The 20879-nt window shown below is 34.6% G+C and overlaps 2 protein-coding genes and 1 long non-coding RNA gene across 6 annotated transcripts; 2 read left to right on the top strand and 1 right to left on the bottom strand.

The window, feature by feature from the left end:
• The first annotated feature begins 271 nt into the window (after window positions 1-271).
• Window positions 272-1383, top strand: LOC108071886 (uncharacterized). The gene is made up of 2 exons (XR_011444862.1): window positions 272-454; window positions 524-1383. It is a non-coding gene; the product is annotated as an uncharacterized lncRNA (long non-coding RNA).
• Window positions 1384-3017: 1634 nt separating this feature from the next.
• On the top strand, window positions 3018-12350 carry Pep (Protein on ecdysone puffs). Of its 4 annotated transcripts, XM_017162897.3 has the most exons (5): window positions 3024-3176; window positions 4050-4149; window positions 4257-4623; window positions 6842-7074; window positions 10324-12350. In XM_017162897.3, the coding sequence occupies exons 2-5, from the start codon at window positions 4142-4144 to the stop codon at window positions 11867-11869; spliced, it is 2154 nt and encodes a 717-aa protein (XP_017018386.1). In that variant the 5' UTR covers window positions 3024-3176; window positions 4050-4141; the 3' UTR covers window positions 11870-12350. The 4 variants fall into 4 exon arrangements, with proteins under 4 accessions (XP_017018387.1, XP_070141159.1, XP_017018386.1 ...); XM_017162898.3 differs by lacking the exon at window positions 4050-4149 and having other exon boundaries at window positions 3018-3176; XM_070285058.1 differs by lacking the exon at window positions 6842-7074 and having other exon boundaries at window positions 3018-3176; window positions 10324-10491.
• Window positions 12351-12874: 524 nt separating this feature from the next.
• Window positions 12875-18957, bottom strand: LOC108071883 (prostaglandin F2-alpha receptor). The gene is made up of 5 exons (XM_017162811.3): window positions 18386-18957; window positions 14290-14506; window positions 13854-14046; window positions 13433-13791; window positions 12875-13375 (listed from the first exon to the last, which is right to left on the bottom strand). Exons 1-5 carry the CDS (start codon window positions 18595-18597, stop codon window positions 13109-13111), a joined length of 1248 nt encoding a protein of 415 aa, XP_017018300.1. The 5' UTR covers window positions 18598-18957; the 3' UTR covers window positions 12875-13108.
• Between the last annotated feature and the right edge of the window lie 1922 nt (window positions 18958-20879).

Genomic DNA, 20879 nt, shown 5'->3' with positions numbered 1-20879 from the left:
CTTAACGACCCAGGTTATCTATTGCATTGTAAACAACTAAATTAAACCTAAATGTTAAAAAATTAAAATATGTTTTAGTTAGCTTATATTTATATTAGGTATATTTTAATGAAAGATTTAATAAAAATCATATATTTAGTATATAGAGGGTATATGGAACATATATATTTTGCAAATTACGTATCACGGAATATGCAAGTGAAAAATATAATTTTAATATTATTTTAGAAGCCCGGTATTATCTAGCTCTAAGACCGCGGTCACACTAAAGTCCTCAGCTTCTTCGAAGTTTTTTTGTAAATATTGAAGTTCTAGCAAATTCTTAAGACGCACAAAATGAATTCTGAACAGTGTTTAAATGATATTTACAAAATATTAACCGACACTCTGGCAGATTCTGGGTGCTGGGAAGATGCGCTGACCGAGTTAAAATATTCGACTAAACGCAATGGGTGTAAGTTTTAAAAAAAAATTACCAACATATACAACATAAATCTGTGATAAATAAACAAATTCTTTTTAGCCCACGATATACTCTTCGACTTTGTAAATTTTTCCGAAATAATACCCATACAGAGAGAAAGGGGCCTCTTAAATTTAAAAGTACTATTTGAGGACAGTGAGGCTTATTGGGCGATCGTATCCCCCGAAGGTTTTATGCTCTCTAAAAATGTTGACAAATATGTAAGCAATTTGTTTACTATTAACGGACGTCTGAATTTAAACACAGATATTTATAATTTTAAATATGAAAGTGGAAAATTAAGCGTTGAAAGAAATTCTCCAACTATACTACTTCCTAAAATATCAAAAATATCATATATTGTAGAACCAGCCTTTAAGTTGCCCTTGTCAAAATGGCCTTTCTCTAGTTCGCTAGTTCCAGCCCGTGTGCGTAACAAATTTCCTTGGTATTTTGCCATTCCATGGAGGAATCCAAAAAATAATGACGATCGCACTTTTTCGGCATGTGCCCCGGATTGGGAGAACGAATTACTCGAGCAGCAGCCGAAATCCTTGAAGATTCTTCATTTAATGAATCGCCTACGCCGGCTCCATTTGAAAAGTTTGCCAAAATTAACAAGCTACATGCTGGTGACGGTGGTGCTCCATCAACTTTCCGTTATAAACTGGCAAAGGGACTGGGTCAGTCTCCTCAGCGAAATCTGGACCCGACTCTCTGGCAATTTACGTGCCGGAAGAATCGACTCATTTCTGATTGATGGTCTTAACCTTCTTGATTGTATGACATCCAAAGAACTGGAGCAGTGTGTGGATACCACTCGGAAGATTCTGTTTCAAATTCTCGAGGCTCGTTACAATAATACCCGTGAGGATGCGGAGAAACTTTTTGATGTTGATCTCTAGTGAGGAGTTTTTAAACATTAAAAATTACTTATTGGCTTATTAATTCAAGAAAATGTTAAAGAAAAATAATTAAGAAATGATTTTCTATTAATTTGTGTTTAAAACAATGAAAACTTATGTTAAGGCAAGGAAATGTAAAAGAAATTAATGAAGAAAAAATGTATTAATTTAAAATTAATGAAGAAAATATTTTATATTAATTTTTGTTTGGAACATGAAAAACATTTTGTATTAATTTGTGTTTGAAAAAAATAAAAACTTTTGTTAAAGCAAGGGAATGTGAAAGAAATTAATGAAGAAACAATGTAGTATTAATTTATATTTTATAATATGAAAAAGACACTTTGTATTAATTTTTATTTTGAAAAATAAAAACTTTAATTAATGCAAGGAAACGTAAAAGAAATTCATGCAATAAAACACTTTATTAGGTTTGGCAAAATAAAAACTTGTTATAGCCGTATGACACTGGCGCATTAATTAGAGACTTTATTAAAGATTTGACAGCGCTATAGCGTTTTACGCAAGTGCGAGCAAGACGGCTATATGGCGCTTTAATGCATTAGAATAATGTAGGAGTTCCCTATCGCATTCTTAGCCTGATGTTTTTCTCGTTTAAAATATAGCTAAAGAATTAAGATTATAGTTTAGTGTGTAAACAATTTGATATAAAAACGTATTCAACGTAAACAAAGTGGTTTTTAATGGGGTATAATAAATAAATTTATAAAAAACCATCGCATAATCTATCCTTATTAGTGCCATCCCTAACCATTCGATAGTCTTGGCTGCGACCACTAGCAGACTGTCCACCAGTGTTGCCAACTCTTCAGGGCTTGAAAAAGTTAAACCCGACTTCGAAAAAAGCTAGAAATAGCCAGAAAATTTGGATGTTAGCTAAAAAATAACGCTAGGGGAAAGAAAACAATTTTTTTGTATTAATTGTTGAAGAATTTTTGAAAAATGGTCAAGTTCCTGAATTTATGTATGTTTTGGTTTGTTTTTTTTTTTAAGTTTACATTTTTTTTTTAAATTTTGCCACCTTTTTTTTCAAAATGTTGTCAACATTTTTTTTCAAAATTTTGTCCCCAAATTTTTTAAATAAAATTTTATCAACATTTTGTCAATTTGTTTTTAATTTTGTCAAATTTTTTTTCTAAATTTTTGCCAATTTTTCATTTATAATTCTGTCAAATTTTTTTTTCAAAGTTTTTTTAATATATATTTTTTTTCCAAATTTTGTCAAAAATTTGTTTCTTCAAATTTTTTTTTTTAATTTTGTCAACATTTTTTTTTTTTTAATTTTGTCAACATTTTTTTTTTTTTAATTTTATAAATTTTTTTTTTTTTATTTCATAGTAAAAATCGATTAGAAAAATGTAATTCTCTTTTGGAATATCGATACTACGAAGTATTTAAGTGAGGCATCATAAAACATAATAATACATGAAACATAATAATACAAAAAGCTAAAATTACGCCAATTTCGCTTGGAAAATAGGTATAATTCCCGCTAGCCGCTAGTTCACAAAATATCCCGCATTTAGGTTTTGAAACACGCCAGATACAGTGGGAAATTAGCTAAATTGGCAACGCTGCTGTCCACTTGTCATTCGATTTCGATTTCTCGATATAAATATATCATTTTCAGGGAAATATCGATATATTATCAACAATAACCTTGCCTCGTTCGGATCGTTCGTAAAATATTGCTAAATATTTTCAGCAAAGGAGGAGCCCTTGCAAAAGTTAATAAACAATAGTGGCAGCGGAATAACGCAGTAATTGACAAACCGCCGTTGCTTTACGTAAGTTACCAACAAAATACAGCGTTTTTTCTGTAGTTCCTTCTGTGTATTGGTGATGGCTGTGAAAAAACCTTTGTGTGTGTATCTGTTGGCGAACATTTTTTTTTACGCTTGCCCTGGGCGCTTAAAATAGTAATTATTGATTTTTACCGGGCCTCCCGGGGTACAGTAACGAGATAATAGCCTAATTGTTAATTTACGAGCCATTTGACTGCCTATTTTCGTGATATTCCTTGATTAACGGGGGCCTGATATTCTAAGAAGGTCGTACAGTCTTGACATTTGCATATTTATTGAGGCACATTGTGTAATTAAGTGGTTTTACTATTTTTATGGCTGGATAATGTACTTTTTCGTAGTTTTTTTCCGCTATCCCCCTCTCCCTCTAGCGCATGGCGCCCGGCCGGCTTCTGACTCAATCAATTGCATACACACACGCACGCGGGCACAAGCACCGCTCCGTCTGGCCGCCATCTTGTATTTGTTCCGCTTTGCAGCCGAATTCTATATATTTTGTGCGGCTTTTGTTATTGTATTCGGTAAATAATAGCACTTGATGCAAATGAACTCGTCCGGGACCAGTTTTTTACTGTAAATTCAGCTGACTAAGCGCCAAAAATGTTCCCATTTCTTTTCTTTCTTGTTTTTTGTTACCCCTACTATTTCTTTCTCTGTGTTTGTGTGTGTATGTATGTGTCTGTAGCAGTGTGTATACGCACGCTTTTTTGTAAAAGGTTTTTTCGGGGTTACAATTCTCAAGTAAAACTAACCCGTGAGATAAAAATTACTAACTTAAATTAATAAACATATTGTTTGCCCGCTTGTATTTCAAAATTTGTTTCGTCTTGTTTTGTGCCGTTTTTTTATTTTCAGCTTGTTTTTAAGTTATTTGCTCGCTTTAAAACAAAACCTTTCACCTTAAAATAAAGCATCCCACAAAACTCTCCTAAAAACCCATCAAAATTATGGTCAGGTATGCTGTGCACATTCACCATCCCCGAAACAATCCTTAATATTCCCAATTCCTCACTTTTTCAAAAGAGATTTCATTATTAATTGTTCATTGTTTACCTTTTACAGCGTAAAAATTGTCAAAAATCCTCAACAGCATCGTCCAGCTAACGTCAACGGCAATAGCATGGCATTCCGTGGTAACCAGAACCGTAATCGCAACTTCGGCGGCGGAAACAACAACTATGGAGGACCCATGGGCGCCAATCGCATGGGCGGCATGAACATGTCGCCGTGGGAGTCCCAGAATCCTGGTGGTGGCGGCCAATTTGGCAACAACATGCGCCAGGGCGGCGGTCAGATGAATGCCCAGGCCATCAATTTAGCCAACAATCTGCTGAACAATCTGTTCCGCAACCAGAATCCACCATCGCTCCTCGACTTGCCTCGCGGCGGCGGCGGCGGCATGGGAAATCGCAATCAGCGCGGTGGCCCGGTATGTACAAATCCTTAAAATAATGTCTATATTAAGTTGACAATGCCAACAGAAATTAATTGTTGTATAACCCTATGTTATTTTAATTATTAGTACATTTTTGAAATTCGTGTGAATAACGAATCGAATTTCTTAAGTGGAGTTGCAGGGAGAAATTTATAAAATTATATATTTCTTAGAATATTTTTATTAATAAATATTTAGGAATTATGGGTAAAAATGTCTGATAAATAACTGAACAGTCTGATTCTTATTTCTGTTTACTTTCTTAAAAAGCAAGCTGAAGATTCCTACCAAATTTTCTGAAAGCGACAAATACCTCTTTAAAAAGAAATTGTATTATTTTCCCTTGCACTCCACCAAAGAACTAAATACTCTTGCGTTTATTACATTTTAACATTGATTAGTTTTGTTATATTGCCAAACTTGTAGCTAATGCTTTTCCTTTAAGAGATAAAAACCAAAACCAGAACCAAAATCTAAACCGTAGCTTGTAGTTTATTTACTAAAAACCAAGAAATATAGAAGTGAAATTACACTTTTTTGTTTAGTTTGTTTTATATTGTTTGAAAGAAAAGAAGTAATAAGAAAATTGTGCAGTGTTTGTGTGTAAGGTTTAAAAAGGATGTAAAGGTTTTCCATATAAAAAACGCATTTATTCCATTTAAAATGCAACAACTTTTGTTTTTAGTTCTGTAGAAACTGCACAAACAAAGCGATAAATGAAACGAAAGATTTATATATACACGAAACAAAGCATTGATAACGATAAAATGTACCTATTAAAACATGTACCGCCAACACTTGTTCCACTTAACGATGAAAAGAGTATGATGATTGATTGATGATGATGATGATTGATCTCTATATATCAAGATTGAATCATAAGTAATTTATTTACTAGATGTACTTAAGCATTTAATAATTACCAAACATTTTTAAAAACATATTTTTAAACGAATTATTCCACGAAATTCCACCAAAACCTTCTCTTGGCTGGACCTCGTACTTTCACAGCGCTTTTCTAATTTATCCATTATCTATTTTTATTCTCTCTTCCAAAACCAAAAACGCAAAACTCAAAAATTCGATGCTTTTCAATACAAATATAAATATAAAAAAAAACTGCATCGTCTCTCGCATATTTCGAATGCAATAATTTCATATTGTTGTATATAATTGTTGTTGTTGCTGCTGCTGCTGCCGTTGCGTGTTGTTGTTGTTGTGGCCGTTGATGCCCCCGCATCTCTCTCCTCAACGAATATAAAACCCCCCCACAAAATAATCAATTCAATTTCAACGGCCAACAATATATGCACATTTTCGAAAAATCCAAATAAAATTGAAAAATGCAACGCACACACACACAACATGCGATTCGCAAACAATATGCCAAAAACCAAATCAAAAATATATAAATATATATGCGAAATGGCGACCACAAAAACGATGCGATGATCTATGATGATTGATTCCCGTGCGACGCCACTGATTGATTGCTCCATTGCTCGATTGCTCGATTGATATTGATTGCACTCGTTTGTGGCAATTGTCAAATCTGCTCTGCTCTGAAAACCGAAAAACTGAATCCGATCTGGTACTGGTACACTGCTTAATGATGGTGCAACATATATAAAAAATATATATATACGAAATAATATCCATTTTAATATTGTCTTAATGTCTAATGCAAATCACATCGCCAAATTTCTTCTTCGACGTTCCGTTCCTGCCTCTGATTTCCATTTTCAAAAATGAACCAAATCACCAATATATTTATATATATAATACAAAATATATAATATGCCACGCGCCGCCACAATGCCAACGACTGGAACCGCATGAAATATATATATGTGCTACCTTATATATATCATCCAACTTATTCCCCGTCGACTGATTGGCCGTCGTAACTGCCCCGCCAAACTGACCATAAACCTGTGCTATAAATGCCATTTTTTATACATTTTATGTAATGACTTCCTTTTGATCAAAAAACCCTTTATAATCTCTGTTCATTTTGCCATATATTGTCTCTCACAAAAACATTGTAAATGGCCCCCAAAATGTGTGCCATATTTGTCTCTGATATTTCAAAAATAATGTCCTATGTGAAATTTTGTTTGTAAAACTCGAACCAAAATCAAAATCCAATTCAATTGTGCTGTCATGGCACTTGAACTATTATATATGTAACTCGTAAACATAATAATATTAGATGGTCAGTCGCGGTGGCGGTGCCGGCAATCGTCTCAATAACCGTCGTGGCCAGGGAGGCTTCCAAAATCGTGGCGCCACTGGTGGTGCTGGTGGTCCCAAGCCCCCGCAAAAGCAGGGCGGCGGCGGTATTCGCAAGCAAAATGCTTTTGATCGTGCCAAGAAACTTTTGGCTAAAAATGCCAACCAAAATAAAAAGAAGGAACCTACTCCTGGCGAAAAGAAGATCGAGAGGTAAGACTTACTACAACAATTTTTCCGAAACAAAAAAAACCAAAAACAAAACCACAACAAATTAAGAATCTTTAAAATGAATACATTTTTTGCTGCCCCAAAAACAACAAATCGAAAGATTAATTTCTTTCACCCAAAAAACATACAAAAATTTTAAACAATCTCAGCGCAGCGTTAATATATATAATTAATTTAAATCGTTTTACTTAAGTACTTAGGAATTGGAATTTCTCTAATTGCGTCTCCTCACATATATTTAATTAGCATTTAGTTATTCTTTAGGGATATTTACTACATTTTTTCCCCGATGCTATTTATGTTAGTGTGTCTTTTTGGGCGGATCCACGCCTCCAAAAGTAAAAGGGATATTTATTCAATATATTTATGTGTGTCTTCAACAGTCAAAAGCTTTAATATATACATTTTTTTATTGAAAACTTATTATATTTAAATTCATTTAGCAAATCACTTTTTTATTTGAAGAATGGGCTTCACTTTTGTGTTTTGTGGGCCTTTTTTTAATTAATTTTTAAGCCTTTGAATTTAAAAACGGGAGAAACTTTGAACAATCAACTTTTAAAATTATTGTTTTTGTTTAAAGCGTTTTAATTAAATAAAAATAATAATAAATAAGATTTTTATACATTATTTAAATAATTTAAAATTTGTTATAATAATTAAATGATTTTTTTATGTATAAATAAAATAAAAAAAATTAATTAATAATTAATTTAAATTATTTTTGTATGTATAAATAATGTACAAAAATTAAATTATTAATAATTAAATTATTTTTGTACAGTTGCGGCAAAAAAAATAGCACCATGACATATATTTTTCTTTATTGATTATTTGTTTTATAACTATTCATATATTTAACTTGTTTAAGGCTTTTATTTTTACTTTAGGCTCTAATTTATCGAAATACACTGCAAGTGTCGTCGATAATAACATGAAATTGAAATATTTACATTAAGAATGTGAACGTTGAACATTTTAGGCGGCAACAAAAATAGCACTATTTCAAAAATAACTTAAGAAAACGAAAAAAAACGAAAAAAAAAACCGGGAAGTTCTGGAATATTTGTATTCATTTGTATTCCTTATCGATATAGTGTATTAATATTTCGTTGTAAAAGCTTTGGCAGCAATGACAGCAGCACAACGTCTCGGCGTAGAATTGACCAAATTTTGGCACCTTTCCCGTGGAATACTGCTCCATGATTCTTGAATGGTGGCCCAGAGCTCATGATTAATCCTTGGTTTTGCATTGGAAACATATTTTTTTACATCAGACCAAAGATTCTCTATCGGGTTTAAGTCTGGAGACTGAGCAGGCCAATCCCTTAGGTGAAGGGATCTGTCTTGAAACCACTTAGGAGCGTTCTTGCTGGTATGCTTTTCTTATTACGGAGTGGGTCCAATACATTGGATAAAAGGTATTATGGATCAATATTTTGCTAACAGTGATGCTGTCTTATGCAGAATACGAAATGCCGTTATTGTGGGTCTTCCAACAGGATAACGACCCTAAACATACCAGCAAGAACGCTCCTAAGTGGTTTCAAGACAGATCCCTTCACCTAAGGGATTGGCCTGCTCAGTCTCCAGACTTAAACCCGATAGAGAATCTTTGGTCTGATGTAAAAAAATATGTTTCCAATGCAAAACCAAGGATTAATCATGAGCTCTGGGCCACCATTCAAGAATCATGGAGCAGTATTCCACGGGAAAGGTGCCAAAATTTGGTCAATTCTACGCCGAGACGTTGTGCTGCTGTCATTGCTGCCAAAGCTTTTACAACGAAATATTAATACACTATATCGATAAGGAATACAAATGAATACAAATATTCCAGAACTTCCCGGTTTTTTTTTTTTCGTTTTTTTTCGTTTTCTTAAGTTATTTTTGAAATAGTGCTATTTTTGTTGCCGCCTAAAATGTTCAACGTTCACATTCTTAATGTAAATATTTCAATTTCATGTTATTATCGACGACACTTGCAGTGTATTTCGATAAATTAGAGCCTAAAGTAAAAATAAAAGCCTTAAACAAGTTAAATATATGAATAGTTATAAAACAAATAATCAATAAAGAAAAATATATGTCATGGTGCTATTTTTTTTGCCGCAGCTGTATATAAATAGGCTGTAAAATTGAAAAAAAAAAAAAAAATTATAAAGCCACTTCCAGTTTTATACATATGTATTTTAAATTTTACAGTCTAATATTTAATAAATATTTTTTATTTTGTTAAAAATTTTTTTATATTTTAATTAATACAAAATTAATGTTATTTAATTAAAATCACTATTTCAGTGTAAAAAGACTACGAATCTCCCCTTTTTAATTGAAATATCATCCAATTCATGTTACAAGTTAATTAATTTATTGATAATTAATACTTTGATCATACATATTTAAGTGCTTTCAGATAAAGAAATATGCTGTAAATTAAAAAAAGAAAAATCGTTAAATTAAAAATTAAAATATTTATAATTTAAATAAATAGACTAATTATAAAAATTTTTAAAGCTGATTTATCCCCTTGCTGATCACGAATATACCATAAATAAAGTAAAGATTATTAAATAAAATATTATTTTCAGTTTTGAAAAATATACCTTAGATTTTGTGATCAGAAGGTTATTTTTCGTTATTTAGGAATTAAGAATTTTAATATTAATTTATAAAATAAAAGAAAATCAGGTCAAGTCAGGTTTTTCTTTAATTTATAAATTAATATTAATTTAGAAAACAATTTTATAATTATAAATATGATTATTATTTTATGATTTAAGGATATTAATAATGATTTATAAATTAAAGAAAAACCCCTCCTTTTCTTGATGGTTTTTTTTAATTTATAAATTAATATTAATACCCTTAATTTTTAAATTAATAGTAAAATCAATTATATTAAAATCAAATCAAATAAAACTAAAGGGATGAATTAGTATCACTTTTATTTACAGCATATTTCTTTCTCTCAGCCCATTCTCACCTTAAACATAACGCATCATCATAGCTAAATAATATTAATATATATATACTCACCTGTACTGTACGTATCATAAGTATAAATCGCATCGCGAACAACTCTCTCTGTTCCCTTTAATCTTGTATTATTTTCCATAGAGCCAGAGCGCAGACGCAACTCCTTTCCCGCTGTCATACGAGATCTCTGACTAATAAAACCTATTTTTGTTTTTGTTCCTTTTCCCCCCATTTAACAATCGTAATCAATAGCCCCAGCAAGGAGTCGCCGTACGCTAGTGTGCCGAACGACATGTTCTACTGTCATCTGTGCAAGAAGCACATGTGGGACGCCAACTCTTTCGAGAACCACATCAAGGGACGCACCCATCTGATGATGCGCGAGGGTATCGAGGAGAGCTACCGCCTAAAGGCCAACATGATTCGTCAGGAGGCTAAGATTGCCGAGCAGCTCAAGTCCATTGAGTTTGATCGCCTCAAGCGCATGGGCAAGAGCAAGCAGCGTCAGCTGGACTACTGCACCATGTGCGATCTCAACTTCCATGGCCACATCTCCACGCATCGCAAGTCGGAGGGTCACTTGCAGCTCAAGAAGTTCTTGCATCCCAAGTGCATTGAGTGCAACAAGGAGTTTGCCACTCGCATTGACTACGACACTCATCTCCTGTCCGCCGAGCATCTGAAGAAGGCCGCCGAGAGCAACACCAAGGTGGGAGAGCGCAAGCGTCAGACCTTGCCCATCAGCACCGAGGAGGAGGAAACCCGCGATCTCCGTCTGCCCCAGAAGCGCAAGAAGAAGCCGGTGAAGAAGGAGGGTGAGGCTGGTGCCGATGGCGACACTAGCGTTAAGAAGGAGGCTGGCGCTGATGGTGAAGCCGCCGAGGGCGAGGAAGGCGAAGGCGATGAGACCAAGGAGGGTGAGGAGAACGCCGACGAGACCAAGGAGGGTGAGGAGGAGGGCCAGGAGGAGGAGGAGGTGGCTCTGCCTGTCGATCCCGAGGATTGCATTCTTGACTTTGCCGACGGCGACGAGATTCCCAGCGAGGTGGACACCCGTCTGCCCAAGTACAACTGGCAGCGTGCCGTTGGTCCTGGCCTGGTCTCCAAGCTGGAGTGCTACGAGTGCTCGGTGTGCAGCAAGTTCTTTGACACCGAGGTCACTGCCGAGATTCATACTCGCACGGCCACCCATCATCGCAACTTCTTGAAGTTCATCAACGAGAAGTCCAGCGACACCAAGATTGCCCAGAAGCGTGCTGCCGCTGCTCTGGAGGAGAATGAGCGCAAGAAGCGCAAGATCGAGGAGACGGAGACCCCGGCTGCCGAGGGCACTGCTGCCGAGGAGGAGTCTGCCGAGGGTGCTGAGGGTGAGCTATATGATCCCTCCGAGGCCACCGGTGATGATGATGATGTTGAGATGGCTGAGGACAATGCCGATGGCGAGGCCGCTGGTGAAGAGGAGGCCGAAGCTGAGGGTGAGGAGGATGCCGGCCAGGATAATGGCGAGGAGGAGATGGAGGCCCAGGAAGAGGAGGAGCAAGAGGCCGAAGCTGAAGCCGAACCGGAGCCAGCACCAGAGCCAACTCCCGCCGCCAAGCCAGCTGCAGTGACCAAGACCCCGGCCAAGGCTGCAGCAGCTGCTACCGCTGCCGCCGCTGCTGCCACACCCGCTGCAGCGTCGCCGGCAGCCGATGCTTCCCCCTCGCCGGCCAAAAAGGCCACGCCTGCCCGAGCCGCCGCCGGGCCAAAGGCCACGCCGCAGCGACAACGCGCACGCGGTCGCTACAATCGCTATTAATTTAGAGTCGAAGCAGGAAACGCGAGTTGTAAGAACGTAATTTAAACATAAAAAAGGAATCCATTTATACATACACACACACAAGACATGCCCAGGAAGAGGGATCTCTCTCTCTCTCTGTCCACAATCTGACATTTGCATCCCCTGATTTGCATAAAAAACAACCAAGACAACAAATAAAACTTTACGCAATCATCGTCCAGCGATGAAGACAGTTGAATACATTGTAATCGAAGACGAACTTCTTGACAAGAACACCACAAACAACTTGATTGAATTGATTTCCATACCAACTAAAACTGAGCACAATCCCCAATTCAAAATACAAAATACAAAACCAATTCCAATTCCAAGTTCCCCTCCCAGCAATGCAATGCCCCACCACCCTCTACCAAGACACACCAGTCGTCCAACCATTCAAATTATGTAATCATATAAATTTTAAAATAAACAATGAAACAAAATGTAGTTGTAAAACAAAGGCAATGTGTTCTGATTAAGGGAATGGGTTTCTTTCTTTTTTTTTTTAATTTTGGAAAGCTTTTTACGATCTGCTTTGTAAAGGATTTCAAAAATAAATAATACTTTATAATTTTTGTAATTCAAAAACTCTCTTTTATGAGTTATTTAAAATAGGAAATAAAGTTATAAAACAAATATCAAAACTTTTTTATATCTGGATTTTAAAAGATTCTTTTTTGAGATTTAAAAAAAAACCTTTCTTGAAAATTTTCATACAGGTTAAGACTTGCATAATATTTTAAACTTAACATTAAAATATTAAAATTTTTAAATAAAATTTAATAGGGTATAAATTTAATTTAAAACATTTTTTAAAATTTTTTAACAGCTCAACATTCCTAAAACATTTTTATAGGTTAAGAGCTTTGAAATATTTTAAACTTTACCTTAACTGTATCCCCTTTTTAAATTAAATTTAAAATAAATATAAAACTAAACTTTTTCCACCAATTAAAACTTCCACAGACACTTTTTATTTTACATACACAAATATGCAGATATATATGATATATTTATTTCTAAAAATCCCATCTTGGATTCTGAGATTATGTGAGCTGAGCATGGTTGGGGGAAAGCTTGATATGGTAATACAAAATAGGTTATATTATATACAGCTTAGGAGACTAGGAGGCGCTCCTCTCCCTCTAGAGAGGATCTGCCCTGCGGTTAAGTACTTGGGTGCTGTAGCTTGAGGATCGAGCGGAACGGAGGGACTCGTCAGTTAAAGTCCAGAGTATTGGCCTCCGTCATGGTGGTGCGCATGCGGCTCTGATCGCTCTGAGAGCGCCTTAGGCCACCTGGTCGCCAGCCACTTCGCCAACGCTTGATGCAGCCCAGCAGGGACCAGTTAATGGACTTGGAGCGACTCAGGACATAGACATAAGGATCAGAGGTGAAGTGCAAGGCCGTTAGGACATCGGCGATGAGGAAGAAACGATTCGAAGAGGGCACCCGATTCGGGGCAATGGCCAAAGGGATGGCAATCTGGATAACAAAATTTTGAAAATTATGAATAGTTTTTTAGGTATATTTCCAACTCACCATCTGTGGCATCCAGCAGATGACAAAGGAGATGCTGAGGAATGCCATCAACTTGGCAAACTTAATCTCCACCGGTGAGGATTCTGTGGCCGCCATGGTCACGCTGACGCTTTGCCTGTAATGTCTATTAGGATAAGCGCCGCGATGGCTACCGCTGCCTCCACTGCCAGAACTAAGCTGCGTCTGGTAGAGAGTAGTGGCACTGCTACTCTCTGGATCAATCTGTACACTGGACTTGTCTCTGGACACCAGATCGTAGGTCATGTGTCGCTTAGCCGTGCGACTTTTGCCAATTACGCACATCAAAGTATGGGCCACAAAGAGATTGCAGGCCACGATTACGATGCAAAGGAGAGTGCCTAAAGGAGGGTTTAAGGATATAAAGTATAAGTGCGAAAGGAAGTTATTGGTTCCTAATTACCAAATATCATAAAGAGCACCGCATAGGACTTGTTCCATGTACCCTGGGCATCGCGATAACGTATGCACTTGAGCTCTTCCGGATTGGATTCGTCTATGTAGGCTCCAAAGCCCACAAATGGCAGAAATGTGATGATTACGGCTGCAATCAGAATGCTGTTGATGCTTTTACGTATCAGTTCGTAGGTGATGTGCTGCGGGAGAAACAGAGGAGATTATTTGTATTATAAAATGAATTTAATTATAATTAAGAAAAGGAAATAAATCATTTAAAGTTTAGAAATTTCACCTAAACGTTTTCTACTTTCTACTATCATTTGTTAAATTGATTTCCAATTCCCACAAATGCCTTTTCCACCGACGATTGTAAGGGTTCTCTCTCCCCCCACAAGGCTTCCCCCTTTTATGAGGGCTTAATGACCCATAGCTATACGAACCTTGTGGTAAATAAAGGGCCTTGCCAGTGCCATCCACCTTTCGGCAGCCATCACAGCCGCTATACAGCCAGAACTGAGACCAAAGAACCGCCAAACCACATGACCCACGCAGTCCAGCCGCATAAAGGACTGATGGACCTCCTCGGAAAGGTTGTATTTCAGCACCGATGTGGTCAGCATCCCCAGCAGAGCCAACAGATTATTGGTGGCCAGGCATCTGCAATGAAAAAAAAAAAGGAAAATAGAGTGGGTGGAAATTAGACAGGCACACGAGCACGGAGTACGCCCATAAATTCAGGATGGCTTAAGCTTTATTTCATTTCGGGGCCTCGTAAATGGGATAATAAAAATCTTACACTCCATTAATGCCACCCAGCCAATGTTCTTGGCTCTTTAATAAATAAAGTATAGTAAAGTTTGTAATAGCATTTCGGTTTTGCAATTAATTGGCACTTTGGATAAGGCGGAACTTTTAATTATACGCGAGTATAGCTCAAAAAGCTGTCCCCATATGGCCGAAACAACTAACCGTTTTGGGCCAAACGAGACGTGATGGGAAAATTAAACAATTTCAATTAATTGTATAATTTATACAATAAATAAAAAAGCCATTACAATTATATGGATATCTTTTGTAAAGAAATAAGTTCTGGTAAATTATTGAGCCTTTTAAAAATAATTTATTAAATTTTGATTTATTATTTTTATTTATTTCTTTTAATTGATTTATATTTATGAGTCATTTGCGTAGGGAAATAAATAATATATAAATAAAGGTTAATTAAACAATCAAGTAGGGAATAAATAATATATAAATAAAGTTCAATGTTAAGTATTTTGAATAATTATTTAAAGAAGCTTTTAAAGATCTCTAGGAATTTAATTAGATTTATTCATAAAATCTTCAAATATTTTATTTAATTCACTGATTTATGGGAACTTTAGTAAATCCATTTTTTAAATAAATTTTTATTTTAATATATTTCTATGTATTATTTTATAATTTAATATAAAATCCGGAGTAGGAAGTGATTAATGTAAAAATAAAGTAATATATACATAATAAATAAATAATAATATTAAATAATATATAAAAAAAAGTTCAATATAAAATATTTTTAAAGATAATCTCTAAAATTTTAATTACATATTTAATAATCTAACAATTAACAATTTTATTAAATATGGAAATGTTTTCTATATAAATTAGTTTACCTAAAATATAGTAATAACCATATATTTAATAAGAAATTATATTAAATTCGACAAACAATAATTGAATTAACTAAAAGAAATCATTTTTAACACACCCCTCTTTTTATATTTCCACTAATTAAGCCTTAATTAATTAAGCAACATCAACTAAACCTAAATATACCCTAAGAACCTAGGCGCCATATCCCATTTGACACCCTCTGAAAATATATATAGTAAATGCCTCTGTCAATAGTGAGTTTGATTAAGTATTTCCTTTTTATTGGTAACATAAAAAATTCCATTTGTGGGTGAAATGTTTGTGTATATTCTCGCTTTGATTGTTTTTTGTTTTCTCTTATTTTTTTTTCAAGGCGCAGTTGACACAGGAAACTCATTTGTCTCGCCCAGCAGAGAGATGAGAATATATGTGTTACGGCTTTCTCGTAATGAAAAAATAAATAAAATAGAAATGCGCCTGCCTGCCTGGAATAAAAATAAAATGGGCTAGGCGGCGCTATTGGGTGGGGATAAATCTATGATGATGGAAGGGGGTTTCCCCGGTGTATATATGTACCTTTGCACTTGTTGCTGCTGTAAAAACTATTAAAATTTCAGTTTATGGTGGATTTTGTAAACGAAAAGCTAACCGAAAACTGTTCATTACAGAGCGTGAATTGACTTTTCTAAAAATTGCAATGTGAGAGAACGCGAAAAGTTGTTCTTGTTGACTTGTTGTTTTCATGTACTTCTAATAGCAAAACCCATTATTTGCTTTTTGGGGTGATGTGAGCAGGGAAATTCATATATTGGCATTTCTATTCCGGTTCCTGGAAAGCGGGTGTGATGTCATTGGGATGTTGCCCTGATTTATTGAGTGCCAATCACCGGGCTCGTTCAATCAATCAAATTACAGATCAAAGGGCTTTGTGCATTCTCTCACTCTTGAGTGCCAAAAGAAGGAGGCATCACGTTCCGAGTGGCATTTGGTTTAATTTCTTTCTGACTCCCTTGATGCCTCAAAATTTCTGCTGTCGATGGCAATTTACGCATATTACGCATACGCAGTGGTGTCTCAGCAAAAAATAAAGGCCACAAATTGGAGTTATGCTCAGTGAATCGGGTGTTATGGGAATTTTATGCTGATAAATGACAAATAAATTGTGATAAATATTCTGGGTAAATACTTGGGGATAAATATTATGGATTTTATATGGCAGAAAATCTTTGTGATCTAAAGAATATATTTAAAATGATTTAAATTAGTCTAAATATATTTTAAACAATATTTTCCTAATTATTAATCTTTTATTACAAAAAAAAAGAGAGTTTTCACATTTTGAGCATCAGAACAATTAAATAAAATAAAAGTTAAAAGGTTTATTTTTTCCCAATTTATCTTTTTATTTAAACAAATTCTAAAAAAATATTTTTCATAAAATAGTATAACGTTATTATATATTTTTCTAATATTTCATGAAAGATTCTTTTGTATTTCTTACAATTATCTCAATTTCTATAAGAAAAACTACCAACTTTATATAAATTAAAAACGTTAAATATATTTAACAAGACTTCCCCTCCAACTTGTGAGTGTAATTCCTCAAAAAAATATACATTTATCACTTTTTTCTACCACCAATCTCCTGTCTTTAGTTACACAGTTAAGCTTTTAGTGCACTTGCATTGGTTGCCTTCCCAAACTAACGATAAGACTTGGTCAAAACAGACATGAATATGGCCAAAATCAGTCAGTTAAGCCACATGGGAAACACATAATAAATGAAAATAATTCCAACACTGATAAGATACGCAAAAGAAAACCAAACCAAACAATTCAAACTATGCAAATCGGTGCCGCATAGGCATATAACATATATAATCAATCGAACTCTTTAGACTGGCCGCCGTTGGGAGTTGAACAAACTTACGTAGCCATGAACTGGCCGCAAACAGTCACAAACATTAAGTGCATAAAATGAGTAGCTAGCTTTACACTAAAAAAAAAAATATGGGAAATATTACACGGGAGATTAAAATGTAGTAGACTTTGATAAATAAAGATTGTTAAAATAATTTAATTAAAGAAATGAAACTGTATTAATAAGAGTTTTAAAATAATGAAATATTTTGTAAAGAAACTTGTATTTTATATTTATTTTATACATTCTTGTTTTATAATATTTTATAGATTTTCTGTTTTAAAAAAAAATATTTGAAAATTGTAACATTTTCTTGCCATTTTCGTTATTTGAATAATACAGCAAAGTTCGAATAAAATAACACTTTTTATATTTGAAAAACCAATTATAAGTTCTAAGGAAATTCTTCCAACTTCTTGGTAATTTTTTAGACAATTATTTGTATTTAGTCATAGCTATTTTTGGACTTTTAGACTTTAAATAGTAATTTTTATTTAGTTAAAAAACTTGACTGTTTATAGTAATTATACTTTGACATTTTGCCATATTTTCTGTTTAAACTGGAAAATGCAATTGAAAAACAAATAATAAACTTGCTATTTACATAGTTTAAATATTGATTATGGTTTGTTTATATTTGTTTGTTTTCGATTTAACATATTAAGATTTAAGCAAGGTATGAAAACAGGAAAATTAAGTTGCAAAATATGACACAAGATTTATTAAGATTTTCTATATGTTAGGGAAAATGTTCATATTGCTTGACTATTTAAAATATGTACAAAACAGTTCCATAATCCTATAAATTGGGGGCTATCAAAATTGTGAAATTCTTAGTTATTTTCTTAATTTGGTCACACTTTTAAGTACCTTAAAAAGCAGTGTCATAACCCTATAATCTCTTAACTATCAAAAATCTCCTTTAAACTTTGTATTTTAATACTTTTTAATTATTTTTTCCCCTGTATAGTTAAACTTACCGCAACATGAGCGTATATTTGCTGTTTTTGTTGTGCTTTTTGCGCGCCAAAATAATCAGAGCCAGCGAATTACCAATCACCCCCAGACCCATGACAATGGTGCTGAAGATCAAACGATTCCGATTTGCATAGAGAGCCTTGGTGACAGTGGAGGATGTGCCATTCTGTGGCCGCAGCAGCAGGTCCAGCACAGGTGTGGTAGAGGCTTCCATGATAATTACACTTGATTGCCAGTCAGTGGCAGGTGAAAATGTATCTCTGGTTTAGTTTTTCTCTATTTTTTATTTTTCACAAATGAGCCTGCTGCAGAGACCACAACATATTGACTGGCAGCTGGAAACTCGTTTCGGTTGCGTTTACTATTTTCCCCAAGACACTATAAGACACTTAATTAATGATTAGAGCGGTGCTCGACACTGGATTAACCGACCGATGCGATATATATGGATACGATTCGAGTGCGAGGAGCCCGTCTGCAGTCAGCCAGGCGTCGATTTAGAATGAGTGTTGTTAGTTTGGCGTTGGCTGCTGCTACTGCCGCCGCTGCTGCTGCTGCTGCTCGCCGATAGCTCCAAGCTATATAAGCTCTATATAGAAGTGGGGGTGGTGGGGTTGGTTTGGCTCCTTGGCCGCCGCCGCTCAACAGTTGGCCACTCGCGGGGCTCGGCTCTGGGATCGAAAGGCAACGGCTCGTGCGTGCGGCTTCGGGTGCTTCTTCGCTGTAGGTGGTCGGATATGGCATATATTTACGTATATATGTATGTTTCTTTGTATGTATATATACCCCTGTTCCGCACACGAGCACCCCGTGAGCCACCACCACCCCATCGAAAATGCACAGCTCGTGCCAGTGCCGGTGAACGTGTGTCCGAACTTTCGGCAGGGCAAGACACATTTTATTGTTTTTATACTCTTAAAATATTTGGGAATATAAAATTTAAACAGATTTCTATATAATTAATTAAGAAAATAATCATTTTTTTTAAATTATTTTTTTTTATTATTAGAATACCTTTTTTGTAAAGAAATATAAATAACATAAAAATATTGTTTAACATATCTGAACTTTAAAACTTAAAAAAAAAAATATATAAAAATCCAGGAAAAAATTGTTTCAAATTTTTAAAAATTAGAGTTACATGGAAAAGATTGTTTAAAATTTCTGGAAAAATATTGATTAAACTTTCTGGAAAATACAGAGTTAAATTAGTTCTTAATAAAAAATAATTCTTTTAATTGTGAGAGTCACTAAAACATTATTCTTGCCTCCTTATTAAATTCCTTACAATATTTTATATTCAGAAGAGATTGTGATAAATATGTTAGTTTTACCAAGAATATAAATATAAGTTAGTTCAATGAATCATTCTGAGAGCAATGGAATATATCTTGTTATCAGAATAAAAAACTAAGAACTTAGTCACTCTGTTTTTATAAAATAAACTTGCGGTAGGAACTTTTAAATATATTTATTATCAGAGTTTAATGTATAATATATTCGTGTAAAAAGTTACATAAATTTAGGATTAAATAAAATTAGTTTTATAATTTTTTTTTAATATTTTAAAAGAAAGCCTTTTATAAATAATTAAAAATTTTATAAAAAAAATATATATTACAGAAAGAAAGAGCATTTCTGTTTTCTTATTCCTTTGATTTTATTTCTCAAAACCTTTTCATTGAGCTTTCTGGCGTTCTGGCCAAAATTAACAATTGAAATTGAATTGCAATTTTTTGTTCCTTTTTGAAATTTGACGGCTGATTACCGAATAGTAATTTCAATAAACATTTCCAAAGCTAATTCTTCAAAAGAGAAAAAAAAAGATTATAGCAGGGAAAATCATATTAATGATTCGTTTAAAGATTATATTGTAAAATAACTGAGAAATTAATTAAGTACGAAGATGAAAGCCTCGCATACTTGCATTTTAAATGGGAAATTATTGATTCCTGCCAAGGCAAAAACGGAAGCCGGCCATCCATTTTCGGTTTGGTCTTTGTTGTGGCGACAACGGGGCGTATGAGCGACTTGAAATTAAATGCCACATCTGCCAATGGGATGAAATTAACGAGCCTGCGGCTAGGCGGTGCTGTGTGTTGAAATTAAGGATGAAGTATCTCATCATCCCAGCAGCAGCACCTCCCTCTTCATCCCGCCGGCTTCCTCACAGACGTCATGCGGTTGAGACTATTTTTAGTTAATTCAGCCGAAAGGCAACAAATAAACACAAAATGTGGAATGTTTCCAGAACAGAATTGAGTGTCCCTTTGGAGGAGTGATGTTCTTTTGTCCTTTTTAAGGATAGATGGGTAATTTTTTTTAGGGGATTTCACGAAGAATAAATTCGAGTTTTAGAGCCTGGAAATATTACTTATTTTTAAGGATAGATGGTTAATTTTTGGAATGGTTTTTAAGAAGGATAAATTCGAGTTTTAGAGCCTGGAAATATTACCTATTTTTTTGAAATTATATAAAATCAGAAGAATATTTCAA

The sequence above is a fragment of the Drosophila kikkawai genome, chromosome 3L (assembly GCF_030179895.1).
Source record: "Drosophila kikkawai strain 14028-0561.14 chromosome 3L, DkikHiC1v2, whole genome shotgun sequence".
NCBI classification, from domain to species: Eukaryota; Metazoa; Arthropoda; class Insecta; order Diptera; family Drosophilidae; genus Drosophila; species Drosophila kikkawai.
Note: the sequence above shows the minus strand (reverse complement) of the source record. Positions and strands in the feature narration are given on the sequence as shown.